This window comes from Bombus terrestris, chromosome 14 (genome assembly GCF_910591885.1).
Source record: "Bombus terrestris chromosome 14, iyBomTerr1.2, whole genome shotgun sequence".
In the NCBI taxonomy this organism is placed as follows: Eukaryota; Metazoa; Arthropoda; class Insecta; order Hymenoptera; family Apidae; genus Bombus; species Bombus terrestris.
Genome location: NC_063282.1, coordinates 1,291,020 through 1,317,634, shown reverse-complemented (window position 1 = coordinate 1,317,634; position 26,615 = coordinate 1,291,020). Strand labels below are relative to the sequence as shown.

Sequence of the window (26,615 nt, the reverse complement as noted above, 5' to 3'; positions counted from 1 at the left end):
GCACCGTACCACGCTTCATACGGAGCAGCCTCGTTTAAGATCGAACCACGCTTTTCGCGAATTTCCACCTATTTTATCTGCGTTACGAATCGACCATGTCTCCCGTCCTTTCACCCTATCTTTTTCTAATCGGGAAACAAGCCGATCTCCCAATGGGACAAATTCCGTCTGAACGGAGATGAAAGACGTGTTCTCTCCGTGCGGGACTGTCTTGTTCGCGCGGCACAACGCCCAGGAATTATTATTCGAAGCGGAAGAACCGGCCTAGGGAAGGAGGAACGACACGCGCGTACGATAGTCGGGCGATAGAGCCGCCGTTCGGAGCAAACGTTTCGCTCGAATGTCGGATAACGAAGATTTTTCTCATTAACATTCGACTAACGAGGCAACGGCGGTAAAAGATCCGTTGACAAGAGGGTGTCTCTTTCTCGGTGGCTTAGTCTCGCACGGTCGCGATTCGAAACGGTCGCGTCGAGTTCCGGTATACGGCGCGGCAGCAAAAACGTAGGAAAAGAGGGTGGAGGAGGAGGAGGGTCGATTCGGCGAGTCGGTCTTAAGCTCCGACGAGGATGTAATTAAAGAGAGAAGGGCTGGATGAAGCCCAGCGTCGACTCGACTCGAGGTTCGAGTCGAACCGAGGGCCAGCCTCGACATGACGCAGTCGCACAATTACAGCGAATAAAATTTAACGAAGTGTATGGCACGTGTACGCCGCGAACCACGATTCGCGCACGCGCTTAATTAAGTTCACTCGTCGCCCCTGCTAACTTGATCCGACGCGATCCAGGCCCGTCGAGGTATGTAAATCGAGTTCCCCGGCCAGTTCCTCCCGTTGCTCGGATCCTCTAATTTTCCGCGCGCGTACAGCTACCTCTGGAAAAAAGGAAGCGAGAACGAAGTGGGAAACAGCGATAGCACAGAGCGGCGAGAAGGAAAAGAGCGCGGCTCGATATTTTCCACGACCGATCCGTCGCGTCGCTGAAATTTCTCGGTCTTCCGATAAATTCGATTTATCCGCCGGTCGATAAAATTCAAGCGGACGTTGACGCGTCACGCGTTGAAACGAACCCATTTCCGTACACGCTGGCCGAATATTCGGCAGACGTAACGAGAAAACGAACGAAGAATCGAACGCCTACGGCTGGTTTCGCGTAACGCAGACGCCAGAGTTACATCGTACACCGCTAATTTCTTTAATTTGGACGCAACGCGCGCCAACTCCGACAACTTTAGCTGCGTATTCCGACAGGTGACACGAAATGTTCTCCACCACTTCGATTTTGTTGTTCGATACACGTAGGTGCGAGTCTGCAGTGCCGCGCCTCGCCGACTTCCGTCAGAGATCAGCGTAATTTTGTCCCGCAATTCAGAACCTAACGCAAACTCATTAAATCGTAACCGCTTCGTATTTTCCACGGTGTACACGGTGCGCTGTACATTTCTAATTAATTCATTCTGTTTTATTTTCCATAGCGCCGCGCCTCTGTGCGCTGCGCGTTCTCTTTTTCTCTTTCTTTCTCCATCCGTGAAACGTCTGAAGAAAAAGGAGCTAAAAGAGGAGAAATTAGTCGGACGAATTATTTCCGTTCTATCCTCGAAGGCATTTACATTAGGTGGGAAATTGGAAAAATGTTATCTCCCGCGAGAAACGGTACCTTCGAATTCTCGTTCCGTTTCCATTTTGGGTCGAGAAGCTTCCACTTTTCCGCCGAATGTCGCCTACCTACTTGCTCCGGCAAAAATACGTATCCGAAACGCTGTTGGGTCGTGTTGCATCGACCAAGCCAAAGGAATATCGAATTTTCCCGAATGGGTCGTCCCTGTTGAAGCATTTTGGCGCAACAGATATCGCGAGGACGAGGGGAAACGATGATAAAACAATTTTTCGAAATTCAATGGAAAAACGTTCGCGTGTGAAATCGCGCGTGGTCGTCCCGTAGGGCCAGCCTTAATTCGGCTTAATTCGTCGATAAAACGATTGGTGCCGCCGCGTCGAATCGTTAACGCTCGCCCCGGCTCGCTCCGCTTCCGATCGATTCCTCTTCGAACCCTTTTTCCATCGGCCTGGTTGGTCTGGTCGACGCGCTCTCGTCTCGTTAAGCGATTTCAAGCGAATTCGTCCCGACCTCTCCGTCATCTCAATCGTCGTAAATCAAGACAGATCTTCGTCCGACAAGGATTTGACTTTTGCTGACGGTGAAGGAAGATAGTCATGGGGAGAAAACAACGTCGTAACGCTCGTACGCGTATCGTGATACCCCGACACAAAGCTGAAAATGGCGAGTTAGTATTTCTATATTCCGGGATAATTAGAAATAATACTTTCATTGCTCAACGCCGCGACGAAAATACGCGCTAAAGTAACCGCGACACAGTAGCGGGAGAAAGCGCATAAAGCCGGGTCCCGTATTAACTCAAACTTGTCTCGCTCTCGTTTCTCCGTGTCCGGAGAGCAACCGTGATTCTCCCTTTTTCCCTTCGCGCCGTTTATATCAGGACACGCGCGTAAAAATTTAGATACGCGAGACCACTGGTTATTTCACCGCAAACGTTTACCAAAATGCGTAAGCGCAGAGGTCTAACGAACTTTGATTACTTTCCATTTTACGGCCAAAAGGGATAGGAAAAATTCATTCGTCGAACTTCGGTAACATCGCGCCCTTACATTTTTTCCTATTCGAAGTTGCTGCGAAATTCAAATTATGCCGCAACTACGACGTCTCCTCTGACTTCACCGACCCCGCTTCTTCTTTTTCCTTTTTTATTCTCTGCTTCATCGCGCGCCTCGCGAAAATTCCTCTCGCGTTACGAATCGTTTCCGCCGCCTCGTTCGTCATCGAACGTCTTTAAACTTTGAAAAGACGCATCGCCGACGAACAATGGGACGTCGCGTCGCGGGCGGCCCACCTACTCTCCTCCGAACTTCCTGTCGAACGAGAGAGCCGTTTCTGGCTGCTGTCCAAAGCGATTTCGAATTCCGCGTCGAACTCGTCCGAGTTCGCGTCCATCGGAGATCGAACGCGCTTCCATCGTAATTCGTTCGATACCGTTTTCTTCTCGTTTGCCCGCAATCGGTCGGTTTCGTTTCAGTTTGTACACCGGAATAGCGGCCGAAACGTCGAATTCGATCCACGCCTGGGTTCCTCCACGCGCCGCCAAAACGTGTCTTTCGATTCGATCGACGCGGCGGCACGAAATGCCTGCACGAAACTGGGTAAATACTACTGCGAAACTACATTGGTAGTCGCGGTCTACTGGTAGCCGCGGTTTACACGGGTCGACGACAATTAAACCCTCGACGCAGATATCTACTATTCATCCTAGCGATACGATTTTCAGACGTATCACTGGAATATCGCGAAACCGACGAAAATAGTTTCGCATACGGTACACTGGAAAACACCGTAGCTTCGAGCCGTGCACGATCCTGCATGGAAATTTCTGTGCGACGGACGAAATCGACAACTAGCAGCGTGGCTACCCATCGTCGACTCTCATTAAACATTCAAATGCGTCGGGTGGCCGAACATCGCTAGTCAGTCGTTCGCTCGCACCTTATACGACCCTTCTCTCCACTTGTCGCGACCCACACGACCGAAGAATAATCGCACACCGGAAGCTGACAAAGATCGAAATTGCCTACAACGTTGATCGCCAATTCTCCTACGGGGAAATTATCGTTCGGCCAATTTATTTTGAACAGGGTGTATAGCTATCAGGTTTTCGTACGGAATATGCCAGTAAATTGCGATCTTTAGTTGGTGCAAAATGTAACAGGCTTAGTCGTTGTCGTTGAAAAGCCTAAATCCAATAGAATTGCTACAAAAATGCACATCGACTACTAAATACACGTGAACGTATACATGACGAGATTTTGGACAGCCGAATTTTGTCGATCAATTCTATGGGTATAATGAGGGGAAGAATGATTTATAAACATGGGTCACCTAGATTTTCGTTAAAAAGTTATGGAAAGAATACAACATAGAGAAAGAAATAATATGGTGGTGTCTAGTATAGCCTTCAATTTTACGCTATTGTGCTTTCTTACGCGCGAAACTTTACAAAAGAAAGATATATCAAGCGAATATTATATTGGTTCATTGAGACGAGAAACAATGAAAACGAAACATTTTATTTTCGGTCAATATGTTTTATTATTCTTCCTTTGTATTCCGTGTTTTTATTATAGCTTCCCAATAAAGCCTTTCAATGGCCTATTCTAATATAGCATTTTTTGCTTGTTATATGCCTTGGATGCCTTATATAGTACTAAACGTACATTTCTCCGTGTCTTGGAACATAAAATCGAACGACAGAGCATAGGAAGAAATCACTCGGTAAAATGCTTCGAGATCATCGAAATCAGTAGGACGTAAGTACCCTATTTCGAACAATTACCCTGGATGGAAAATTCGAAAGCAGCACAGTCCCGGTTTTCGTCACGGCAATTTTTATTCTTGTTATCATCATTCGCGGACATTTCGCGCCCTTTCGTGTACAAATTCGCTTAGTATACAAAGTGGTTGGTAAGCGACGACGATACTCTGTCAGTGTTACATCCGAAGGAGGATCGCGAATAGGAAAATTCTCTCGAAATTTCGTTATCGCTGTCGGTCGAACTGGTTTCTCCGACTGTGCAAACAGATGTTTACCCGGCTGTATTTTGCTCCAGTTACGTTTCTCACTGCCTTTTCTTCCCTTGGCTCGTTTTAGTCGTCGACGAGTTGAGTTTTTGGCGAGGCGACGACAAACCGTGGTGCGCGCGTGTCCCAATTCACACACACGGTCGTTTGTCTCCGTGTATCAAGCTGCACGAAGGTTCCGCCATTATCGTATCATGGCAGATGGAAGGGTTATGTGTACCGAACCAGCCGTAGCACCCCTCGGGGAACATGGAGCCGCATGGAACTCGACCGAAGCGACCCGTTCCACTATGAGCTCTCCATAAATATCGAATGATTGATTTTAATTGGGTCCCGCTATCTCTGTTCGCGTGGCTTTCTTCGCGTCCATTCACCGAGATTGCGAGAGAGCGTTATCTTGGAAATCGCCGCGAGAACGAGTTCCAACCTCGTATCTAAACTTCCGATACCTATCTCGTTCGACGCAATGAGAAAACTTTCCCTCAGCCGCTATCGAGTCCGCGCGTTCGTTCATCCTCTACATCGCTTGTATCTTTATCCCTGATACGCACGAAAGAATTTCCTAATCGCCGGATGTTTCCATCGAAATTTCCGTCTACGTACTTTTTCGTTTTCACGAGATCGGTAATCAGCTAGAGAAAGAAAGCAAACACTTTGTTAACAGTTTGACGATAAATGTTCAGCTACCGTTTCGAGAGTCGCTATCGCGTTTGACAGTTTGTAGCATTTTCCGGCGATCGGAATCGATTCGAATCCGTCGATATCAAGTTGGAAATCTTACAATCGCGAGATAATTATCGTTTGATTTTGCCGTAGAAACGCAAAGTGTCAGAGGGTAGCCTTCTCGTCTGTTTTATTTCGTACGCTAACGTTCGTGGCGTAGGTAAAACTGCCGCGCATTGTACGGTCGACTCTCAATGACTAACTGTACCTTCTGTCACATCAGCTCCACTGGATTCATAGGTCAAACAAATGTCCTTAATGGGTCTTTTCGACTCTCACGATATATGGGCGTACTCCGGCAAACCCGGATATCCATTGACCTTTGTCATTCTCCAGGATCCTTCTCGACCCTCCCGCCAGACATTTCGAAAAATTGTGTTCGCGGCAAAATTTTTCTCCCCGAGCGGCTCTCTGGTTGCGCACGGTAATAATTAATCGCAAAGCTGGCCACTTTGTTCCCCCTTGTCGCGTAGCGAATATTAAAAGAAAAAAGATCGCGGTCGAACGAAAGGAGATGGTACGTACGCTCGTCTAGCCGATCCGCGTTCTCCGTGTCGATCTCGCTCTCGTCCTCTCTCACTGTCTCTCGAGAGGCCCGTCGTCGAGCCGAACGTTTTCAGCCGAAAAAAGTAGCGCACGACACGACACGCGCCCCGTCTACGTGATAATTAATATTAATGTGGCATGCGTTTCAGCTGAGTCAGCCAACCGTGCACGTATACCGCGCTCCTCTTTTAGTTTTCTCTCCTCTCCCCTTCGCCCATTTCGCGTTGCCGCGAGGCCAATGGAATCGATGAACTCGCGAAGCACGTGAAAAACCAGTGGCTACTCCACTGTCCATTGGACACGACCGTCTTCTTCCTTTTCTTTCTACCCTCGAGCAAAGCTACGTCTAGTTTTCTCTCTCTCTCTCTCTCTCTCTCTCTCTCTCTCTGTCTCGAAAACAACGACGGAAACGGACGGCGTGCGATCTGTACCCGGTTTTTACGCGCCTGACCGGCATCGCCGGCGCCCTTCGCCGCCCAGCAGGCGTTCGAGGGGAAAATGTGCCTCGATAGCATTACGCGAGGGCCGTGAACGTACATACAAGCCACGGTTTAGGCGGCCCTCTCTTTTGTTCGCCCGTGTCGTTCCTTCCCTTCCTTTTTCACTCCTCTTTTTCCTTTTGCTTACAATAGCTGTATGCCGAGGGACACGCGCGCGTGGTGACGCGGTCACGCCATAACCCGGAAGCCGCTCTCTCTCTCTCTCTCTCACTCTTTCTTTTTCTACTTGTCTTTCTGTTTCTCTTCTGCTTCCTCCCTGAAAGAAGGGCCCACCGAGGCTCGTAAAGACAAAAATCGGCTCTCTTATCGTTGGATAAATTTATCGTCACGACTACGCCAACCTTTAGCTACACGGTAGGAGGGAACACGAGCCACCGAAACCAAAGATACGAGTCGAGGGAAAGGCGCTTCTATATCGCCGCCTGGATTGTCCGGCCTCGGGCAACGGCACACATTCCGTGTTCGCCACTTATTTCTCGGCGGTTCTCCTTCGCCTAACCTACACGCACCCCTGTCTACGTACGCACGCACGATACGCTGCTCGCGCTTTAATAAATTGCCATCGTTGCGGTCCGATGGTGTACTCGAGAATAAATCGCCGAACGACGAAATACGTATTAATTCTTTGGGAAAAATTCAGCCGGATATACGCTAGCGGCAAATATACGATAAAATAAGGCTACACGAGCAGCCACCTGCGCTTTAACCTTGGGCCTCGAATAAAACGAACGATTTATTCAAGAAAAATAAGTAGCTGGCGGAAATTATGGCAACTCGTTGTATACCGGCAATCTGTGCCAATTACCAACACGTATTATCTGGCGTTGATCTTACAACTGTACAAAGATAAGAAGCTGGAAGGAAAGTTATTCGACGTTTTATTTGTGTATAAAACACGCAATAGTTTTGATCGCTTGAAAAGTAGAGATGCACGGACGAGATGACGTAGCCAAATATTCGCTCGATTTCCAAATGGACATCCGCTGGTTCCAACGCCACTTTGTCGTAATATTACAATCGCACGATACGCGGACGTCGTACAATGTCCGAGCGAGTCTGTTTTATCGTTGTTTTACACCTGTTACGATCGTCTGTGCTTTCAAAGCTCGCCACTCACGATCGTTAACCTAGTCCGCGATCGTTGGCGGAACATACAGGGGAAGGAGGAACAAACGCGCGGAACAAACTCGAAATCGGTATCGCAAGTACCATCGAAGGTCGTGGCAGACGTATCAGCCACGTTCGTACGTACGGATAGCGTAAGGTGGATAAACGAAGAAGGACGCTACGATCCTCGCGAAAAGAAAATAACAGATTTGCAGGATGGTTAATCGTAATCGCATAATGAAAACGTTAATGTCGACTGACGGTAGCACGGTCGCGTGAAACTCATCCGAACGCGATAATACAAGGACGGCCTTTACCTTTCCGTGTCTCCGGCCCCCTTTGAAGGAGCGCTTTAATTCGCGATAAGTACGTAAGGGGGAATTTAACCGGTGGCGTGACCAGATACGAGTTAACTGCCTACCTGGCCGAACAACCACTGTATAGGATAAGATAACGACTTCTCGGACGTCCGTCCGGCCAACGTTCTCTCTATCGAGCAACAATTTCGCTCGGCCAATCGGTCGCGCGTTTGCGATCCGGAACAAGAGGAATTCTTTTCTCTCGCGTTCCCGCGCTTCGATCGCTTCCGATCGAACGATTCTGTCAAAGAATTCCTGGAATCGTTGCGAGCCAACCATCGGAGAAAAATGTGTGAAAGCGTGTGACAGGATAAAATTGTATACCACGCTTACCAACTTCGTAATTACGGTTGCCGGCAATCGAATCAACCAAAGTGGCGATACTCCCGCATTTATGTTTTCCACTTATTTTTATCCGACGAAATTCTTATCCATTTTCCATGCAGTTTTGCTGTCACGAATTCGTTCAGTTCGTTACTTAAAGTTCGTACGTACAATTTTAATAGCGTTTATTTTAGATTTACGTTGTACGATTTACTAGCATTATTTCACTTTTCCGCTTTCTGAAAGGATTGAATTCGAATCGGTTCATGTCGTGATTAAAAGTGAATGCACAAGTGATTTAAGCTGGCTTTAAACATTTTCATTCAAGTCGGATGAATTGCCTGGTTTGGATGTTCTTCGACGAAATGAACTCTGTGAAACGAATCTGGCTGTGTAATATCCCATGGTAATTAATTAATTGCGGTATACACGAGCGATTATGTATCGAATAATAATTCGGCCGGCCAAAGAAAATTTATTATTTACGATGTGGCGTTATAGTTGAAAAAGAGAAATTGTTCGATAGGATTCGACATCGACGATCGGGATTGTAATTTAAAGATATGTCGATGCCGCGATAGAATTTATATATACGGTGTTACACAAAACTAACCGCTAGGTTTCAACGAGTTATCTCTAAATTCTTTGTGTTTCTTCGTTTGTTTCCAAAGCAAAAAGAAGAAGAAAAAGAAGAAGAAGAAGAAGGGAAAAAAGAAAAAGAAAACGATTCACCAACTGGCGCATACAATTACACGCTCGACGTATAAAAAATGGCTCGTGAATCGTCACTCGTTACGAATTGACCGAGAGGGGAGAGCGAATTACGCGCGTCTATGCGAATAAAACGCTTTTAACCGTAAACCTTTTCGCGGCGAGCATTCGGAAGCAGAGTAAAAAACGTCTAAGGGAGAACTATCTTTGTATCGCGGTTGCTGCGTTTCACCATTCTCCGCCGACCGCGAATTTTTCAGCTCGTGACGATATTGTGCGACGACGGAAATCGGAATAGAGCCCGATGCGTTTCCGGACGAAAAACGGAACTCAATGAGTATCGCTCTCTCGTTACCGTGCCAATTAATCTTGCTTGCCTTGAATCACAGGTAAATTGGCTTTTACGATTTCGACGAATCGAGGCGGAATTCGAGGACGGAGCTTCTCTAACCGGAGCACTAGAGACGGACAAAACATCTCGTACATAGACGCGGGATGCGATCGTATCGCTGCACACGCTGGTCCGATGTTTGAAAAAGAAGAAAAGAAAGCTAGTGGTGCGCATTTAGCGCATCCAACGGGAAATCGCGACGCGCGTCGTCGAAACGAGGCGACGTTGTCCCGTTTTGACGAGACGACGATGAACATAGTTCATAGATAAAACGCAAAGTCTTTTGTTCTTTTGGGATAAACCGGCTATTCGAAATTCGCATTCTTGCACTCGAATATATGCGTACAGAGCGCTCGGGTAATCGACAAGGGAGCGATACGACGTGAAAAAACAAATCGAAAATACAGAACGAAACTTTTTCACGTGGCGCTTCGTTCTGCGGGAAATTATTTTTGGCATTTTTTGCAAGTATGCGTATACCGTACTAGGTTAATTCTTAATTTAATCATGTTCCAACTCTATCATTCTCTGCATCTTTTATATTTATTTGTAGTAAATAAATTTTCATAAATTTCACGTCAAAAGATTGCTCTTTTTTTTGTAATTTAAGAATATGATTTGAAAAATACAAAAGACCGGTTTTTTGCGAGAAAACACTACTGTTGAAAGCTTTTTTAACACGAGTACATTCTCCGTTTGATACCAGCGGACTTGTGTTCGAAACATTTTTCTGGTTCAACTATCGAAACCAGCTATACACGGGTTATAGGAAATCTACCAAAGAGAACTTTGATGGAACGTTCAACATGCCATAAAACGTTGGTGATTGTTTGAAAACTGGACTACACCGGACTAGAGGAATTCGCATTAAGACTAGCTGAGAATTCATCTTATATTCGTTATATGGCTTGAGAATTATCAACCGTCAGATAGACAAGTTTTGAAACATCGATCGCCTATCGCACAAGCGTAAAACAAATAGAAAATAAAATGACGCAACGGTGATAATACAAATTCTGGTATTTTCATGGTATTGCTTCTGATAGCAACGACCGTATCGCGTTACTGGAATTTCGCCTCGGACATTTCATCGCGGATAGCATTTGCGGACATTAGGAAGTACCGCGGTAAACGCTAGCTAAACAGCTCTTCGTTAATTTCACTTTGGCGGATTTGATCCGAAGAATTCGAGAAGGGTTCGTCGAAACTAGCGGTTCTCTGTGGCTCTAATTGGAATCCCGGCCGATATCGAATCAACGCTGTGAAGAAAGCTCGTTAGATTAATTTGCGCGAAATTAACGAAGAATCGCTCCTAACGAATTTTAACGTCGATCGTCCAGTAACGATCAGCAAGGACTTTGGTGACTGGTTTTTGCCGCGACAACCAAGAGAAACGCTCGTAGAACAAAGATGTACTCTACGTTTCGTTTTTATTTTTCCATAAATAATCGCCTTATGGCCGTTCGTACACGCTGTTCGACCGGACCGTGCATACCATCGTGCGAATAGCATCGTTGATGACGAAGTACCTGACACAGAGGAACAGAAGGCACAGGACGCGTTCGCGTAGAGAAAGCGGCGAGTTTGGTGGAGAGCCGACTTGGAGTGGCTATTCAAAGTCGAACCGGCGTGCAATTAATTCCTGAACGCGGAGAAAGCGAATCGAGGCGGCCGATAGGGTGCACTTGTGACCCGCGTCACGATCGTTCGGCCAAAAGCTGAGTAGTCCGGACCCGAACTCGCTTGTCTCGAAACGCCGCGGGCACTCTAATTCAATGGACGATTCCGTTACGTACACCGTAAGCGACGTTATTGTCGTGGCTACGAACCTCTCGAAACCGGACCCCGCAAAGCCAAAACGAGACGTCAAACCGGCGATTCTGTGCGCGGAGTTATCGATTCGCAGCGAGTCGCGATTCATTCGAAAACTAATTTAACGTTCGTTAATGCACGGATATCAAATTTGCGCCTAATCAAATTTCTTCGGGCAAACGTCATCGTTGCCTTTCTCACGGTTCTCATCGATCGATTTTTCATCAATGGAATCGCGCTCGATGAACCATTGGAAACGCGTATACACGAGCAACGTAGTTGTTAACTCGGGATAACGATACGTAATCGAAACCCGTCTATGCGTTAAAAAGTATCGCTTTGAAGGCTGCGTACAAACACACGAGACACGAAGTTTCACATAGAAGCTTAAGTCGAAGTTTTCATCGACGAAACTGCTGATCGAAGTATAACTGGAAGGATGAAACAAGCGGTGAGATGCAAATCGATACAGCCCCGCTGCCAGTCCCAAACGAGTACGCTGTATTCCGTATACCTTTGAAGCGCGAGGACCGAATGGCGAGTCCCTATGCAGCCCAACGGCGATAATTTGCAATTCGCATTTAAAACACGGCCGTGTGTCGGCTTTTTCGTGTTGGCCGGTCGCGCGTCGTAACGCGTACCATCGCGATTAAAGAGTCCTTCCACGTTTACGTAATTTGCACGCGGAACTGACGCGCTTGGCATTTCCAAGTCCATTAAGATCATAGTCCGGGTAATTAGAAGGACAATGTATCTTGGTTCGTGAGTGGTGGATTAAGCGGTACGACCGTGGAAGAGATTAACCACTGGGAATGGTTCTTTCCAGCACGGTAACTTATAAGCCAGCCACGTACGCGAAACGTCCTGGACTCGCGGGCCAAAGTTACCTTGTGTAGAAATTCCGCTTACGAAAGAAAGGAAAAAGAAGAAAAGAAGGGGGAAAAAAGAGGGGGAGAAAAAGAAAACGCGATGGGACGAAACAGAGAATCGTACTCGGTTGAGGCTTGCCTCGAAATCACGTTAGGACGTACGAAAAATTGCGTCTCTCCGAAGGAAATAATTCAAGCAAACTCACCTGCCGGTCTCTGTGCACTGCTCGCGTAACGATACATTACGGACGGTATATTTTACGATGCAGAGAAAGGCCGGCCCTCCGTGGAATAGCCACGCGTACCGTCACCGTCGTAAAATATCGCACGAGCTTAATTAAACGCAAACCCCTTTGAACCGAGCACCGAGCGCTAGACACAGTCTCGTTCTCTCGGTTCTGCTCGGTAGCTTAGTGACTCCGCTGTACTGGCCACTCTACCAATCGCATTCGCCAAACGTACCACCTTCTTTCTTTCTATTTACCTACTTATTTATATTTATCGTTACGTGTCGTTTATCGTTTGTTCGCGACAACCGTATCCAATGGAATTTCTTCCGGGTACCTCTCTACCAGGGAGGACCATGGGAAAGCGAAGAAGAAAGAAAGGAAAGCGGCCACAAAGGACAGTACAATGGAGTTTGCGGAGCATTGTTTGAACATCTAGTACAATCCACTCGCGTCCTCCGTACCCCGCCTCTTGGTCATTCGATCGAGCCACAACTTTCCACAAGCTTTTCTTCCTTGTACTAAGTAATAGTCGGTGGCTGGAGTCAAGTCGAACACGGGTCGACTCGAAGGTCGCCGCGAGATTTTATCATAGGAATGTCATTCGGGACAGAGTGGCGTTCAGAGTGCCGTTTTTTTAATGCTTTCATTGTGCGCTTCTCAGTAGGTCAAGCGTTCGGCGGCATTTGAATCGAAAGAGATCCTCACCAACGATCGCAAAGATGCCGTTGCTAGCTAGCAAGCATGCGCTGGATTTCGCGCTTCTTTAACTTTCGGCTAGTCCTTGCACCCCGTTCTTCGAAAGTTGGAAGACCAAAGGGGCAAATATGGCTTCCGTCGGTGTCTAAAAAAAAAAAAAAAAAATTTGTTTCCTCTTTCTGTTACAGTGACTGGGCTGAAGCTGCTTTACATAAGCGTCCCGCCGTACTCCTTTAGGGGCCAGAGTGCGCTTCTCGAGTGCAGGTAAGAGTACTCGGACGTGGTGTAACGTCGTCGAGCGGTGTCGTTTTCAAAGAGATTCTCGCTGGTCCTTCCGCGTCTCTTTTTTCGATCGACCGACGACGATCGATCGTACAGACGCCACATTCAGGAACGACAGGCGCGAAATCATCGTCGGCTGTGTACTTGCCGAAGCAAACGCGTACGTCGTTGTTCCTAAATATCGGGATGTTCGAAGAGACAAAGACGAAAGCCGATGTTATTAATTGGAAAATATCGCTTTTCGTGTAGCGTGACGTTCGCCACGACGTTCCGCGCGATGCTAACAGGTGTCGTAACGCTTGCGAACGACGGCGTAGGAACCGTTGGCATTTTTCGTCCGACTCGACGTCGCGTCGTCACGCGCCAGTCTCCCACAACGATCCTACCTCGCTGGCGACGTTTTCAGCACGCGTTCAATGCACGCGAGATAAATCGATTCGCGGTCATCCAGCGAATAAATCCCTGGAAAACGACAAAGCCGTTGGAGTCGGACGCGAGCGATCGAGTGGTCCGATACGAGTGGGAACCGCAACGAAGAAACGCGAAGACGGGTCGAGCGATTTTTCTCTCTTATTTACAGCAGGGGAAACCAGACGAGAAGAACTCGTAAAGACATCGATAAGATGCCAGCCAATAACGTATCGAGTTTACGCTTAGCGTCCGAGCGAGACGGTAAATAAGATTAAAAATAAGACGAGAAGAAGAGGATGGATCGGTAATCCCTTGGAGCTAGGAATCTCGATATCTTTCCGCTCTCTCCTCGCGCTTTATTTATTTATACTCGCAATATCGTAGACCGCAATCCGAGCGGGAAAGCTTCCTCTTACCTCTGTTGGGTTTCTCGCCTGAAAAAGATGCTTCCCGAGGCATCCGCGCGCGTACAATCTTCGACTCCCGCGAGATCTCTTTCGAATTCGTTGGCGGAACCCTGGCCTCTTCCTCGCGCGTCTGCTTCCTGGCGTCCCTGTGCCTTTTCCTCTTCCGGTTACACCGCCATCTTGCAGATTTCGCTAACAGCCACGAGAGCTTCTCGTTGAATAAGGGCCGAGTTGCTTCCAACTATGCGGAAGTTTCGTTCCGTTGTCTATTGCCTGGAACACGAATTCGAACGCCTAACTCGAATGAACGTTTCGCCCTCCAGTGAACGCGAGTTGGAACGCGCAGCCTGTAGCGTCCCTGCGTCGATCATCGTAGCGGTCCGTTCTCCCCGTCTTCGTCGGGGTTGTCGTATGGCCGGTAATTGCGCGAGTCCAGTAGTTAGCGCGGAATCAAAGTTTCTTCCGGTAGGAAACGACGGGTCTCGGCGAATCTCTGTTAACGAATCTCGATTAACCACGATTCATAGGCGAAGACGATGCAAGGCATCCGAGTTTGGCTTGGTTACCGGTGCTGCTTGATCGTTTCTTTCTCTTTATCTTTATCTCGTCGTTTATAAAATCTAGCTCGAAGCTTCGGACATATAAACAAATACCCATACCGATAGCTGATGTCTTTCGACTTTTTCCGAATGACCGTATTTTTGGTACGTGATCGATCAGAGATTCGAATAACCGTAGACGACAATCGCGTAAATAGGGTCGAACGAATCAGACGACCGAACGCTGGCCATGGATTTTAGAAGTGGTCGAGAGTCGGTTAATACAAGAAGCGTTTGTGAGAAAATCGTAGAATAGTCGTAAAATGTTTGCAAACATGTTTACTGGTGAGTACGCGCCTTAACGGTTACTACGGCCAACTAAACCCTGCGAAACTTCCGCGGAGTTGACCAAACTGCCGTTCATTCCCATACCAGACGACATCTATTCCCCTTGCAGAGACAGAACGCGCTGAACGAGTAACGCAACGTAGGGCACGAGGCTTTAAAACCCTTCGGCATAAAGCTTTCCATGGGAGTTTTAAATATCATAGAGTCGTTGATAGGACAGAGTTTCGAACAGAGCTGTCTTCGTAGCTTTAATAAAATCATACGGAATAGCAGAACACACGGTGTAACACGAGAGTATCAAAGAACAGCGACGAGAGAGAAGCCGAGTAGATAAATTTTGTGGTGAGATCTCGTATTTGTAATGGCGTCGGATTAAAAGCTCGATCGGTTCTCGAGATATAAAAACCTCGAGCCTCTAAATTACGAGAAATAGCGAATAGTATCTGCTTTATCGCGGAGAATGCGTGCGCGTGATCGTAATAGTAAAAACAACGTCATCGACTCAACGTGCCGCTGACCATCCCGTAAGACGTTGGAGCCTGTGAGGTAGGTCAGTAACTGGAGGTGCGCGTGCGAGATTCGATCGCGGAAATAGGAAGACGATATTAAAACGTTGAACATTATGCTCCGCTTTAAACGATGATATCTCAGGAATGGAAAGTCGTAACAGTATAAAACTGAAATCGTTTTAAAGAAGAGAGTTTCCCGTTTCCCGCGAGCTTATTACCATAGCGAAGATATGAAGAACTTTGGAATAATAATCGTACAAAGTTTCGGCTACTTTAATACGTTATCCGCAAGCTTGAAAATACGCGTATCGTAACGAAATACATTATTCCATTACTTGCGAATTAATGTTGCGCGATAGTACTGGTAAATACTTTTAACTTGAACGGTAATGTGCTACATGTAAATTAGCACGATATCCGGCTTGTTTTCGATACGATAGATAGAATACGGTAGAAATATCGATCATTCGTATTAATTTCTCTGTTGATTTATACGGATTGTTTTCGGGCTCGTACTAAAACACGAAAGAGTGGTATAAATCTACATGAAAAAATAAATCGAAAATATGGAGTGACATTTTATCGTAGCATTATTTTGGAATAAATCGATAATAAAAATCTGTCGAATACAAGTACATTTACACGTGTAATCGCACGGTATGCCTGCATACATACGACGCGTGTCGACGCAATGCTTGCTTGAAATACTGTTTGTATTTATTAAATACTAAGCAATGAGAAATGAGATACAAACGTATATATTACAGGATAATTTTATTTATTAGTATTAAAATTCTGGAAAATGATTTACTTTTTGTCCCACTTTCGCTCTGTGTATCGACAAAATGACAAAAGCTGAACGTCTGAATCGAATATGCAACAACAATTTTACAATGCAACAAAAAACATTGTATCCGAGTACAAGGTGTGTGTAACCGACGAATACTGAACACCGACTTACTCAGAAACGAGTTTTCGTACGAAAAAAACGTCATTCTACGATTTCGATTCGATCTTTCACGTACGTTATCGCGAAACGAAGCTAACGCTCGTTAATCGCGTATATTATAAGAAACATTCGATTATCTGAGAAACTGTTGAAAGTTTTCAAGATTTATTACACATATTTTACTAAAACTCGTCTCGTTAAGGCTCGCGCTGGAAACTAGCGAGTGTCTGGTGACTCACAGACGAGAGCGTACATCCGTCTGCTTCTCGATCGTATCGCCAAACCCTTTGTCGTAACACTTTGGCTTAAATAATCGTTAAAAGTCATACTGAACATCGAAATACATTTTGGAAAAGATGGAAGCAACGACCATGGTCGTGGATTAACCGTGTAACGTGTCCTCGATGATATTTCGTGGATCCTTAAGCTCCGCGCGCGTGCCACCATGTTAATTAAGACGTAATGAAATTATGGTGCCAGCATTGCGCGTCCTACAATTACGGCTAGTCGGAATATGCATTCTAATTAGTGGCGCGGACTCAACGACTTTTCACGAAGAAAATAAGGTCGACCGTTGGATATCGCGCGCGCCTGCATTTCTAGTGGGTACTTGTTTTCACGAGCAATGTAAGAAACAGCGAGCAATTGCCGAGTTGACTTTGATTTCCAGGGAAAATCGATTTTCGCGAACGTGTCGTCCACCTAGACCGCGAGATCGCTCGATAATATCCAACGAGACGGACGCGTCGAACCAAAAGTGCACCGTTGATCGCGAAAACCGATCGATTGAATCAACGCGTTGATCTCATCCGCATAGTCAGCCAGCTGCCGAGCAAAATCCCAAGATTAATTCACAGAACACGAAGCCGTGCGCAAGATAGAGATTTTTTCAATTTTCCACGCTTGGTCTTAAGCGTTATTTTTCTTGGGACCGATGCTCGCGTCGTATAATATCAACGCGTTATCGATTGTATCACGGACGCATCGGAAAATCTATTTAAGCGTCATGGAATGGCGAGCAAGAGGACGAGAAATGGAGAAGAAAGCCGTAACGCGAGTGGAGCGCAGGTTGTCGAATGGCGTTGTTCGAATTCGCGAATCGGTCGTGCGTTATCGAATTATAAAGTTGAGAAGCAAAATTCGTCAGTTAGAGTGGCATATCCTGCACGCCGCTGGCACGTATCCTCGAACAGACTCTATCGAACTATTACGTTTTGAAACTCAATAACTTGAGAACAGCGAACCGGCGTAACGTTGCGATATTGAATTGAAACTTTTTCGTTATTCTTGTATTTTGATCGATCGATTTAGCCCTCCACCAGAGATTAAAAATATCGCCTCGTAGCTTTTGACATCGAGGCACGGATTATCGTCGGGAGAGACAGAAATCGGCGTGTTTTCTAACTAGTCCTACTAGCTAATAATAAGTACTGTTACGTATTGCTTCTTTCTTAGCATTGACGCTGGAATCTTGAAGCGATTTCGCTTGCGAAGAAGACGCACGTACCGCGCGACGCGCCACTCGAAATAATTTAAGCTTATCCAATAAAATATTCATCTATCACCCAGTTGCCAGAAACGCGTTGTACGCTGTATAAGATTCGCCGTTGCTTTTTTTAGATTTTAATTTTGCTGGTGGACGGTATTTCGATACGTGAGTGACACCGATAGACGATCGAACGTTATCATCTTGGTGCTGTACCGTTGTATGGACATGGCAACGAAATAGCAAAAAGCACGTGAGATCTGTGTAATCGGAGTCTGAGCTCCACTATACGTCGCTATACGAGCTCCACTGTACGTCGTTAAGAATGAGGAGAAGGTGTGAAAGGACCTTGGCGTAGTAGGTCGTCGTCTTTTCACTGTACGACCGAAAGTCCAAAGTCTCGCAACTTTCCATTTTTCCCAGGTATCTACCAGCCAAACGAACGTACTCTTTCCGACTCTTCGTTCTTACGTTTAGTTGTCGTTTCCTTCCGCTCGATTTCTTTCAAACGGTAGAACGTGACGCGTTCGTCCAGCTCTTTTCTCCGCGTCCTCGTTCCTCACAGTCCTGCCAAAACAACCAGCCATTCGTATTCTAATCTCATTCTCCTTCTCTTCTGGAATAAGGCTGGCGATAGCTGGTACATAGGCCGAGAGAGCGAACGAAACGGCGGCGGTATCGTTTTCCTCTCGTCCCTCGTTTCTCCATTTTCACGCAGTCACGGTACGACGATCAGCATCGAGTTTTATAAAGTCAGGCTGGCGCGACATTCTCGACGACAAACACGGTCGATTCTCCTGTTTATTCTCGGACGTCTTGGGAGGCGCGTCGAGGATAGAACCTACCGAAAGTCGTTTGAAAAATGGAAGGAAAAGAAGATGGAGCGGTAAGACGAGAACGGCAACGAGACGATTTGCGTAATTAACGAGGTTCGAAGCTAAATTGACATTTCGCTCGGAGTGTTGCGCGATACTCGGCATCTTCTCGTCCACTCGTAAAATCGATGTGATTTATTCAAAGGACGCTAGGAGTCGGTAGGTGGTGTCCATTCGCAGAGTCGTATTCGATGGAAACGATCGTCGCTTGGTCGAGCAGTAGGCGAGGAAACGGACGAGAGGATGAAAGCGAAGGGGGAGGGAGGCTGTTCGGGTAGAACGCGTCGTTTGTTTGGCTCGGTATCCTCGATTATCCGGGTCGACGTACCGTTTTTCTCGATGGAAGCGACATTCTCTCGCGGAAAAAGGAAAGAGTTGGACGACGAGCATGTACACGAAGTTCTTTGATATTGGGTGCCAGTCGAGCGCCAGGACGGCAGCATGACGTAGCAAAGAGACGGGGATCGTTTTCCGACGTAGGTATAAATTGCAAATTAGTTTACCGTCCCCAGCGAGCGCTCGGTTGTTGGTTTATCCGGCGCGTCGCCTCTTCTCTTCTCCGTATCCCGCTCCTAACCTCGCTCCGTCCTGTCTCGTTCCGGCAACCCGTTTCACCTCACCTCGTTTCATTCTCCGTTCCGTTCTCTGTCCTGTTCAATTCCGGTTCGCCTGTTTCGTCCCGTTCCAAACGGCATTCCGAGCGGCTTTAACGGGGCGCGGAGACCAACGACCAAGTTCCTTCGTGATTTTGGCGCGCGAGCAGCCGTCCCTCTTCGTCTTCTTGCTCGCACCCGTCGAAATTCCGAGAAATTTCACCGCCACGGAGATCACGACCGGATTCTTCCGAGCGCGACTAACGCTTCGCAAGCGTACAACGGAATCTTCGAATCGGAAGCAAAGTCCAGAGACGGAGCGTGCGATAGACGGTCGTCCTACGCCGAGACGCGCTCCTTTATCGCAACTTTTCGAACAGAAGAACGATCGACTTCTCTTCATTACAAATCTTCCAACTTTGCGCAACTTCTTTGAATGGCTGGCGAATGGTAGTCGAAGTCGGAAAAACGCTTTCTCCGAGCTCCGTCTGGGCCATCGAACGAGACGATAGAGCGACGACGGAACGAAGATAGTCGGGCGATTTTCCAACGTCAAGAACGCTTTTACGCGCATACAGGATACGAGGTACAGTCGCGATACGTCGAAGCTTCAGCCCTTGCGCTGCTGCACCGAAACTCTCTCCGCTGCGAACAATGGGGTGCCCGGTGGATATAAAGCAGCTTCCCTCTTGCGCGTTCTACCGCGACTCGCAAATCCGACACGCGATAATTTGATCAAAGAACAGAGAAATTTGCCTGGCGCGCGGTCCTGTACACCGTCGCTGTAGCTCGTTGACGAGCGGATACCGTGCGCGCACGTGCATACTCGACGAATCGAATCGAATCGGATGGAATCGAGTCGAAACAAAAGATTTCCGCTTTGCCGTCTACGACGCAAGGTCTCGGAGAAAGGGAAAGCAAAGGCGAGAGAGGAAGGAGGAGGGTGGAAAGAAGGGAAAGAAGCGGATACGACGGAAGAGAAAATTGGTAGGATCTATATAGAAAGGAGGGAAAGCTGGGAAAGCTGGGAAAGCCGCTACAAAGAGAAAAGAAAATGGAAAGGCGGAGCGTGAGAGCGGGCGAGCTTGGAAATCCAAGGGGAGGTGAAGGGGGAGTTCCCGCAGGACACGACCCGGCAAATGAGCCGGAGGATGCAAATCAATCCCACGACGCAGCCCTCCAAATTGTGCACCTACGCTCGAATGCGGCAATCCCTTTTCCGGTAGCTGCAGCTGGCAACTAGGGAGCTACCTCGACGGCGGCGACGGTGACGGCGATGGCGACAGCAGCACCGGTGCCAATGCAAGCGGAAGCGAAGCAACCCCTCCCTACCGGATGCCCCCCTTGGGTACGTCGGCTATGCAACGATGTCACTATGCGACCGTGTCGCTCCGCAATGGTGCAACGATCGAGCAACCGAGCAACCAAGTAACCGGCTAGTTGGCCAACAGACTGTACAAACGACGTCGCGATACGACATCCTACAGCGGGAGCATCGACGTATTCCATACGATGGTGCACGGTATCTAACGGTAACGCGGCGTGCAACTACCTTATCGTACTCTTCTCGTCGTTGCCTCGACGATATAGAACGCCTACGTTGAAACGTAATCGACCGACTCTCCGTTGCAACGCAATTTAACGAGTCGAGAGAATGGCAGAGAGGAAAGGGGCGAAGCCGACGGGCTAAATTCCGAAAGACGATTACGATCGAGACACGAGGCTAGACGCGGACGACAATAAGAGAAACGACGACGCATCCAGCCATCTAGGAATGGCGGAGGAGGAATAAAATACGAACGCGGATAAAATTTAATCGCTGGTAAACGTAAGCTGGTCTTCTCGCTGCTTTGTTATCGAGACGATCGCCGCAAGCAGAGTGTGTATAATAGATACGGTCCAATTCGAGGATGGAAGTACCGCGTATTAGTCGACGAGTTTTCCAACGAGCGAGTTTCGCCGTCGCGCGTTATCCGCGATCGTTCCGCCGGATACGGTCGATGCTATTACGCGAGGCAGGCAGTGAATCCGAAAAGCAGGACGTATCGCGCCACGGTGACTCCAGACATCGCCGCTCCACTCCAACACAAACGTGCTAGTTTAATTACTTTACAAATATTAATTATCGCGTTGCACTCCAACTCGCGCTCCAGTGGAATAGCCTGTTGCGCTTCGCGATTTTATCGGCGATTCCGATAGCGGAACACGAACGGTATTGGTGCTGACGAACGACGATCACCGAAGAAGCACGGCAAAGTGGAGGTCGATTCGATTTCGTTACGACGAAGGAAACTACCCGAGGAAACAGAGGAAGAAGGAGAGAGAGAGAGAGAGAGAGAGAGATAGGGGGGCGGGGCGGAAGAGACGAAGAAACCACGTTTGCTTGTAAAATCCTCCGGACGTTCGATTCCGTGGAATTATCCGAGCTAAAAGATTTCCGGTTTTCGAAGATGGGACGCGAACGGAGAATCCTCCGAGGGACCTTTTTTTAATTCCTCGAGGGACGGGAGAACGATGAACGAGAGGAAAGCGCTCGATTAGCAAATTGATGCGATTCGCGACGCTACGCTTGGATCGCGGATGTTGATCAATTACCGTAATTGTTGTTCGCCAGGTTGGAAGCTTGTCACGCGACAGTGGCCCGTTCCTTCCTTCGTGCCGGGCATCATTGTAATCACGTTAAAGCGCATACCTACGGACGAACACGTAGCTCGCACGATTCCCAGCAACCGCTGTCTCGTTTGTCCTGCGACGCGAGAACCCGAATCGTTTTTACCTGGCCGTTCCCACCCTTCGCATTACCGGCGTCTCTTCCTTTTCCTGTTGCTTCTTCCCCTTTGTGGAATGGAAAAACGTTCACCGCCCTTTTCCAAAACCCAACAACGCTCAGTTATATAACATTCGCGAACCGCGGAAGACCGAACAGCCGGGATAACGAAACAAAACGAGACACCGAGACCAGATGAGACGATTCCATGGAATATCGGATAAACGAACGAAATCTCCGATATGTAAAGCAAAAAATACATCAAACGCGCGCTCGATACTTCAAATACGTTGCCGGAAACCGGTAACAGTTTCCATTACTCGCACGGCCCAACCATCGAAACGGTCTACTCCGCGACTAATCGAGAAACGATTCCGCGGTTCGTACGCGTCACGACTACCGTTTCATCTGCTTTCGTCCTCGGTCTCGACTAATCGATATTAACCAAGAGAAACGCGCCGAGGATAGACAAAGAGAGAGAGAGAGAGGAAGAGAAAACGAAATATTTATTTATTTGTTTAATGGCCATTCTGTTTCATAACCGGTAATCTTGATAGAAATAATTGAAATAGGATGCAATGACACAACTATATATGCAAGAAGAACCTCTTTTATATACAGAGACACACGACGTACATATACATGTAGCACCGTTCGTAAGCATCGGCGCATCGAACATTTCTCAGAAAATTCAAGAATCGGTACCAGGAAGCGATTAATCGATCGGAACCTTGCATTTGCGGAGAGTAAAGATTCATGGAATCGAACGTATCTGTAATATGCAAGCTCTCGCAAACGCATTCCTATTACAGCATTAAACGTATGAATTCTTCACGATCGAACGTTCCAAACGATCCTGAATATTCTACCTCGTGCAATAAGTTTGTACCGTTCTTTATCAGAAAGAAACTTTTCACTCTCGCGTATTGTCACGCGCGCGAAATCCCAGCGCAAGCAAATAGATAAACAAATCGTCGAGAAACTATTCGACCGACGCTTTTCTTAACGATAAGTCACGCATCGTTTGCTCTCTTGTTTCAGATACGACCTAGAAGCGGACAAGCTTTACTCCATCACGTGGTACAAGGATCACGAGGAATTCTACAGATACGTGCCTAGAGGGGAACCTACGAAGCACAGCTATCGCGTCGAGGGCGTTAAAGTTGACGTGAGTTGAAAGCTCTCCTGTGTCCCGCAACGTCGCGCACTCTTGTTCCGACTTTGGTATCTGATCATCGTATTGCCACGTACCACGCGCGCGACATCCGCTGTCCGCGTCTTCTCCGCCTTCTACTTTACGGATTATCTTTGTACGATTCCGCTCGACGCTCATGCTCGATCGGAGCGCGATTAACCTTCCCGTGATCTCTACCACGGCTCTCTCTGTCTATCTGTCTGTCTATCTGTCTCTCTCTCTCTCTCTCGCTTTTTCTCGCTCTTCTCGAAGACTGGACGAAGACGAATCAACGAGATCCAGAAGGAAGAGAAGCAGCGATTCGCGTATGGCGATGTCCCCGTTACCAGGACTAACAAAGCGAGCGACATCGACAGAAATTCCATTTACGAGCGACTGGTAAAAGTACAGAAGGAAAGAGCAAGCAGTTACTCGGCTCTTTTATCTCGTATCCAACTTCAATATCCAGCGTATCTCTACACGTGTATAGACGTATTTTTGTATTACGCAATGCGCTGAAACGCGCGCAATTACCTTTGCGAATATGCGTCGGTGGTCCGATCTAAGGTAAACATTTCGCGAATGCTTCTCTTTTTTCTCTCACGGTTGCCGACGTATCGCGAAATTGAGTTCAGTCGGTGGGAAGGTAACGAAGGTTCGCTGGATACGGAAATGACGCGACTCACTACGATGTTATTGTTTTATTTAACAAGTTTACTTTTGGATTATGTTTTTAGCTGGAACTTTTTACGTTACGTACACTGCCGTTTAATAAGCGAACCACTCGGAAACATAATGAAAAGCATAAAGAGGCGACGACGTTACAAACGCTATTTTTTAAATTCGCCTCGAGACTTGCCGTTATTTGCGCGCCACCAACTTGTGATAAATCGACTCATGGAAAATGGATTCGTTTCAGAAGCGAACATCGACGATACCGTACTTGTGTAACGAAACTGAGAAATTGACGAAAACTAGAGTTCGCTGGTTCGTCTACTGAGAAACTGAGCCGTGTGTCAGAACGCCTACCGGTCTCGTGTGACAGATTCACGAAGGAAAAATTAATCGATCGGTATCGGGTGTTTGTGAAATCCGTTTGAAACGATTTTCACAGCACCGAGCCAACGTATAATATATTTAAAGCTCTAGCCAAATAATTCGTCGATTCTTCTGCGAGTCACGCAAGGATAACGACCGGAGGATCGTAAGCGTCGTTTATGCGCATACAGAGTCGTAACAAGTGGCTGCAAGTTGACGAGAAATTGGCTGGCTGATCGTAAAGACGTTCGTTTACTCTGGTACTGAACGAACAACGAAACCAATATCACCGGCAGTGCAGAGAATTTGCGTTTTTGCGAGTCTCATTCGGAGGAGAAAAGGTGAAACATTCACGTACGCGTACAAATGCGACCAGGTGACGATAAACTAGCAGAGTGCTCGAATATTGAAGCGTTTCGTGTCACGCGATAAACGTAAAAGTCAGCCATTACCGGTTCCTCGTGTAACCATCGGTTCATGAGTATCAGAACACTTGCGAAACTTTAAATCTCCTACCTTTTTTTCGCTCGCTTCTGAGTTGCAAAATTTCTTCGGTTTCTATCTTCCGTTTATCTACGTTTCTCAAATTTTATCGATATTAATTATGGCGATCTTGTTTCGTTAGACCGTTGACCAAGCAACGTTCCGTGAATGTTAAACTCTAGTCGATTAATCGTTGTTTCCATAGTTTTCTCGATCCCCGGACAAAATGTCGAGCTACGTACGATACCAACGACTCGCGAGCAAGAATAGAGACCTGGAATTCGACCGCGATAACGCGACCGATCACCATGCGGAATGTAAAACCGAGTCGCGCGCTTGTTCGTTGAAGAGATGGCTCGTCCACGGCCAAGACGGCACCCAGCTTTGAACGTAAGAAGCCTCTATTCAATTTCCCTTTCCGAATTTTATTCCACGTCGTCTATAAAAGTATTTCATCGAACCAGTCGGAATGGACGGAGTAAAAAGGCCGAAGGAACGACGGGGTGGAAAAGCATAAAGTTCGCGATACGTTTCGATATACGTCGACGAGGTGGATGCGCGTTGTCCCCGTACAGGTGGAACGAGGTCGCCTTTATCGTGCCGAATAAATGTTTGACGAATCGGGACGAGACTAGGAAGAGAGAGAGAGAGAGAGAGGGGGGGGAGAGAGAGAGAAGGAGCGAGATCGCCGCCATCTATCGTGACTGAAGGAAGAGCCACGCGGTGTAAAGTCGGAAAGGCGGAGGAAAAGCTCGGAGGTTAAGAGGAAGAAAGAGCAGGGTGAAGGATAGGAGCAACCGTTGGCTAACCGATCGATTTCTGGGATCGCGCGATGTGGTCCCGGAGGCCGTGGAAGGCAGAAACGGATCGCACGAGACTCGTCTATTCTCGGTACGATACGTCCGCTTCCGATTCGCGTTTTGGAAGGCACGAAAGTTCCGTTTTCCTCGACGCTCGTTAATATCGGCCGACGCGTAACGAGCATTACGTGAGTCGAATCGGCTCATCCTTTCGCTCCGTTCTCGAGATCGAGAAGAGAAAAGGAAGAGAAAGAGAGAACAGCTATTAATCCGACTCGGTCCAATGGCTCTCCGATATCGACAAAGAAATTTCTCCGTGGACAAAAGCGAGCGTGTCTTTTCACCCCCTCCATCCGGACCATTCCTCCACTTGGATACGCTCACGTGACACTTATTGGAGTAGCAGGAATTAAGTGGATTTAGCGGGCGGACTCGTATATTTTTGCTCGGGCTCTCGACTTTTAATTTTCCCTCTCATTCCACTTCCCCCCCTTTTGCACCGTTACGTAACACCACACTTAATTTCACTATCTGAAAATTTTAAATCGTGGCCCCGATTCCCCGCGTTTATTTAACTCTCCCTTCGCTTCTGCCGCGCTCGTCTGGTTAAAGGTCGACTTTACAAAGAATAGAAAAAAACCAAATGACGGGACAAGCTGCGATTACTCCGCGAACGCGCACGGTATCGCGGCAGACTAATCGACGGCTAGCGGAAACGATTAAGCGCTTTATCGACCAGAGATCGTTCTCCTGACGACGCAACGCTTTCACGCCGTTTTCCCAACGTCGACCATTTCGAAACGTCCCACGGTAATCCCCTCGTTCGTTAATTCCCTGTTCGCTAAAGACGAAGAATGTGCCGCGGTTCCCTTTAAAATCGTGTTTCGTATCGGAGCGAAACTTTTCATCGGCTAGGAATCGAAGTCTCAAACCTCGAACTCTCTCGCCAATGCTTTCGCGAAACTTTTTCCCTCTGTCTTGCTCTTTCGTTCGAAAGTTTGGCCTTCCGAGACAGCGATCCACTCGTTCCGTGTCACGAC

The 26,615-nt window shown here is 47.5% G+C and overlaps 1 protein-coding gene across 9 annotated transcripts in view; it reads left to right on the top strand.

The window, feature by feature from the left end:
* The window catches only part of LOC100648570, a 141,833-nt gene that overhangs the window by 103,476 nt on the left and 11,742 nt on the right, over positions 1-26,615 (top strand). For all 9 annotated transcript variants that reach the window (XM_048412247.1, XM_048412248.1, XM_003400336.4 and 6 more), the window contains 2 exons: positions 13,103-13,178; positions 23,122-23,248. In XM_048412247.1, the coding sequence (XP_048268204.1) occupies positions 13,103-13,178; positions 23,122-23,248 (203 nt within the window). The remainder of the gene's footprint in view (positions 1-13,102; positions 13,179-23,121; positions 23,249-26,615) is intronic.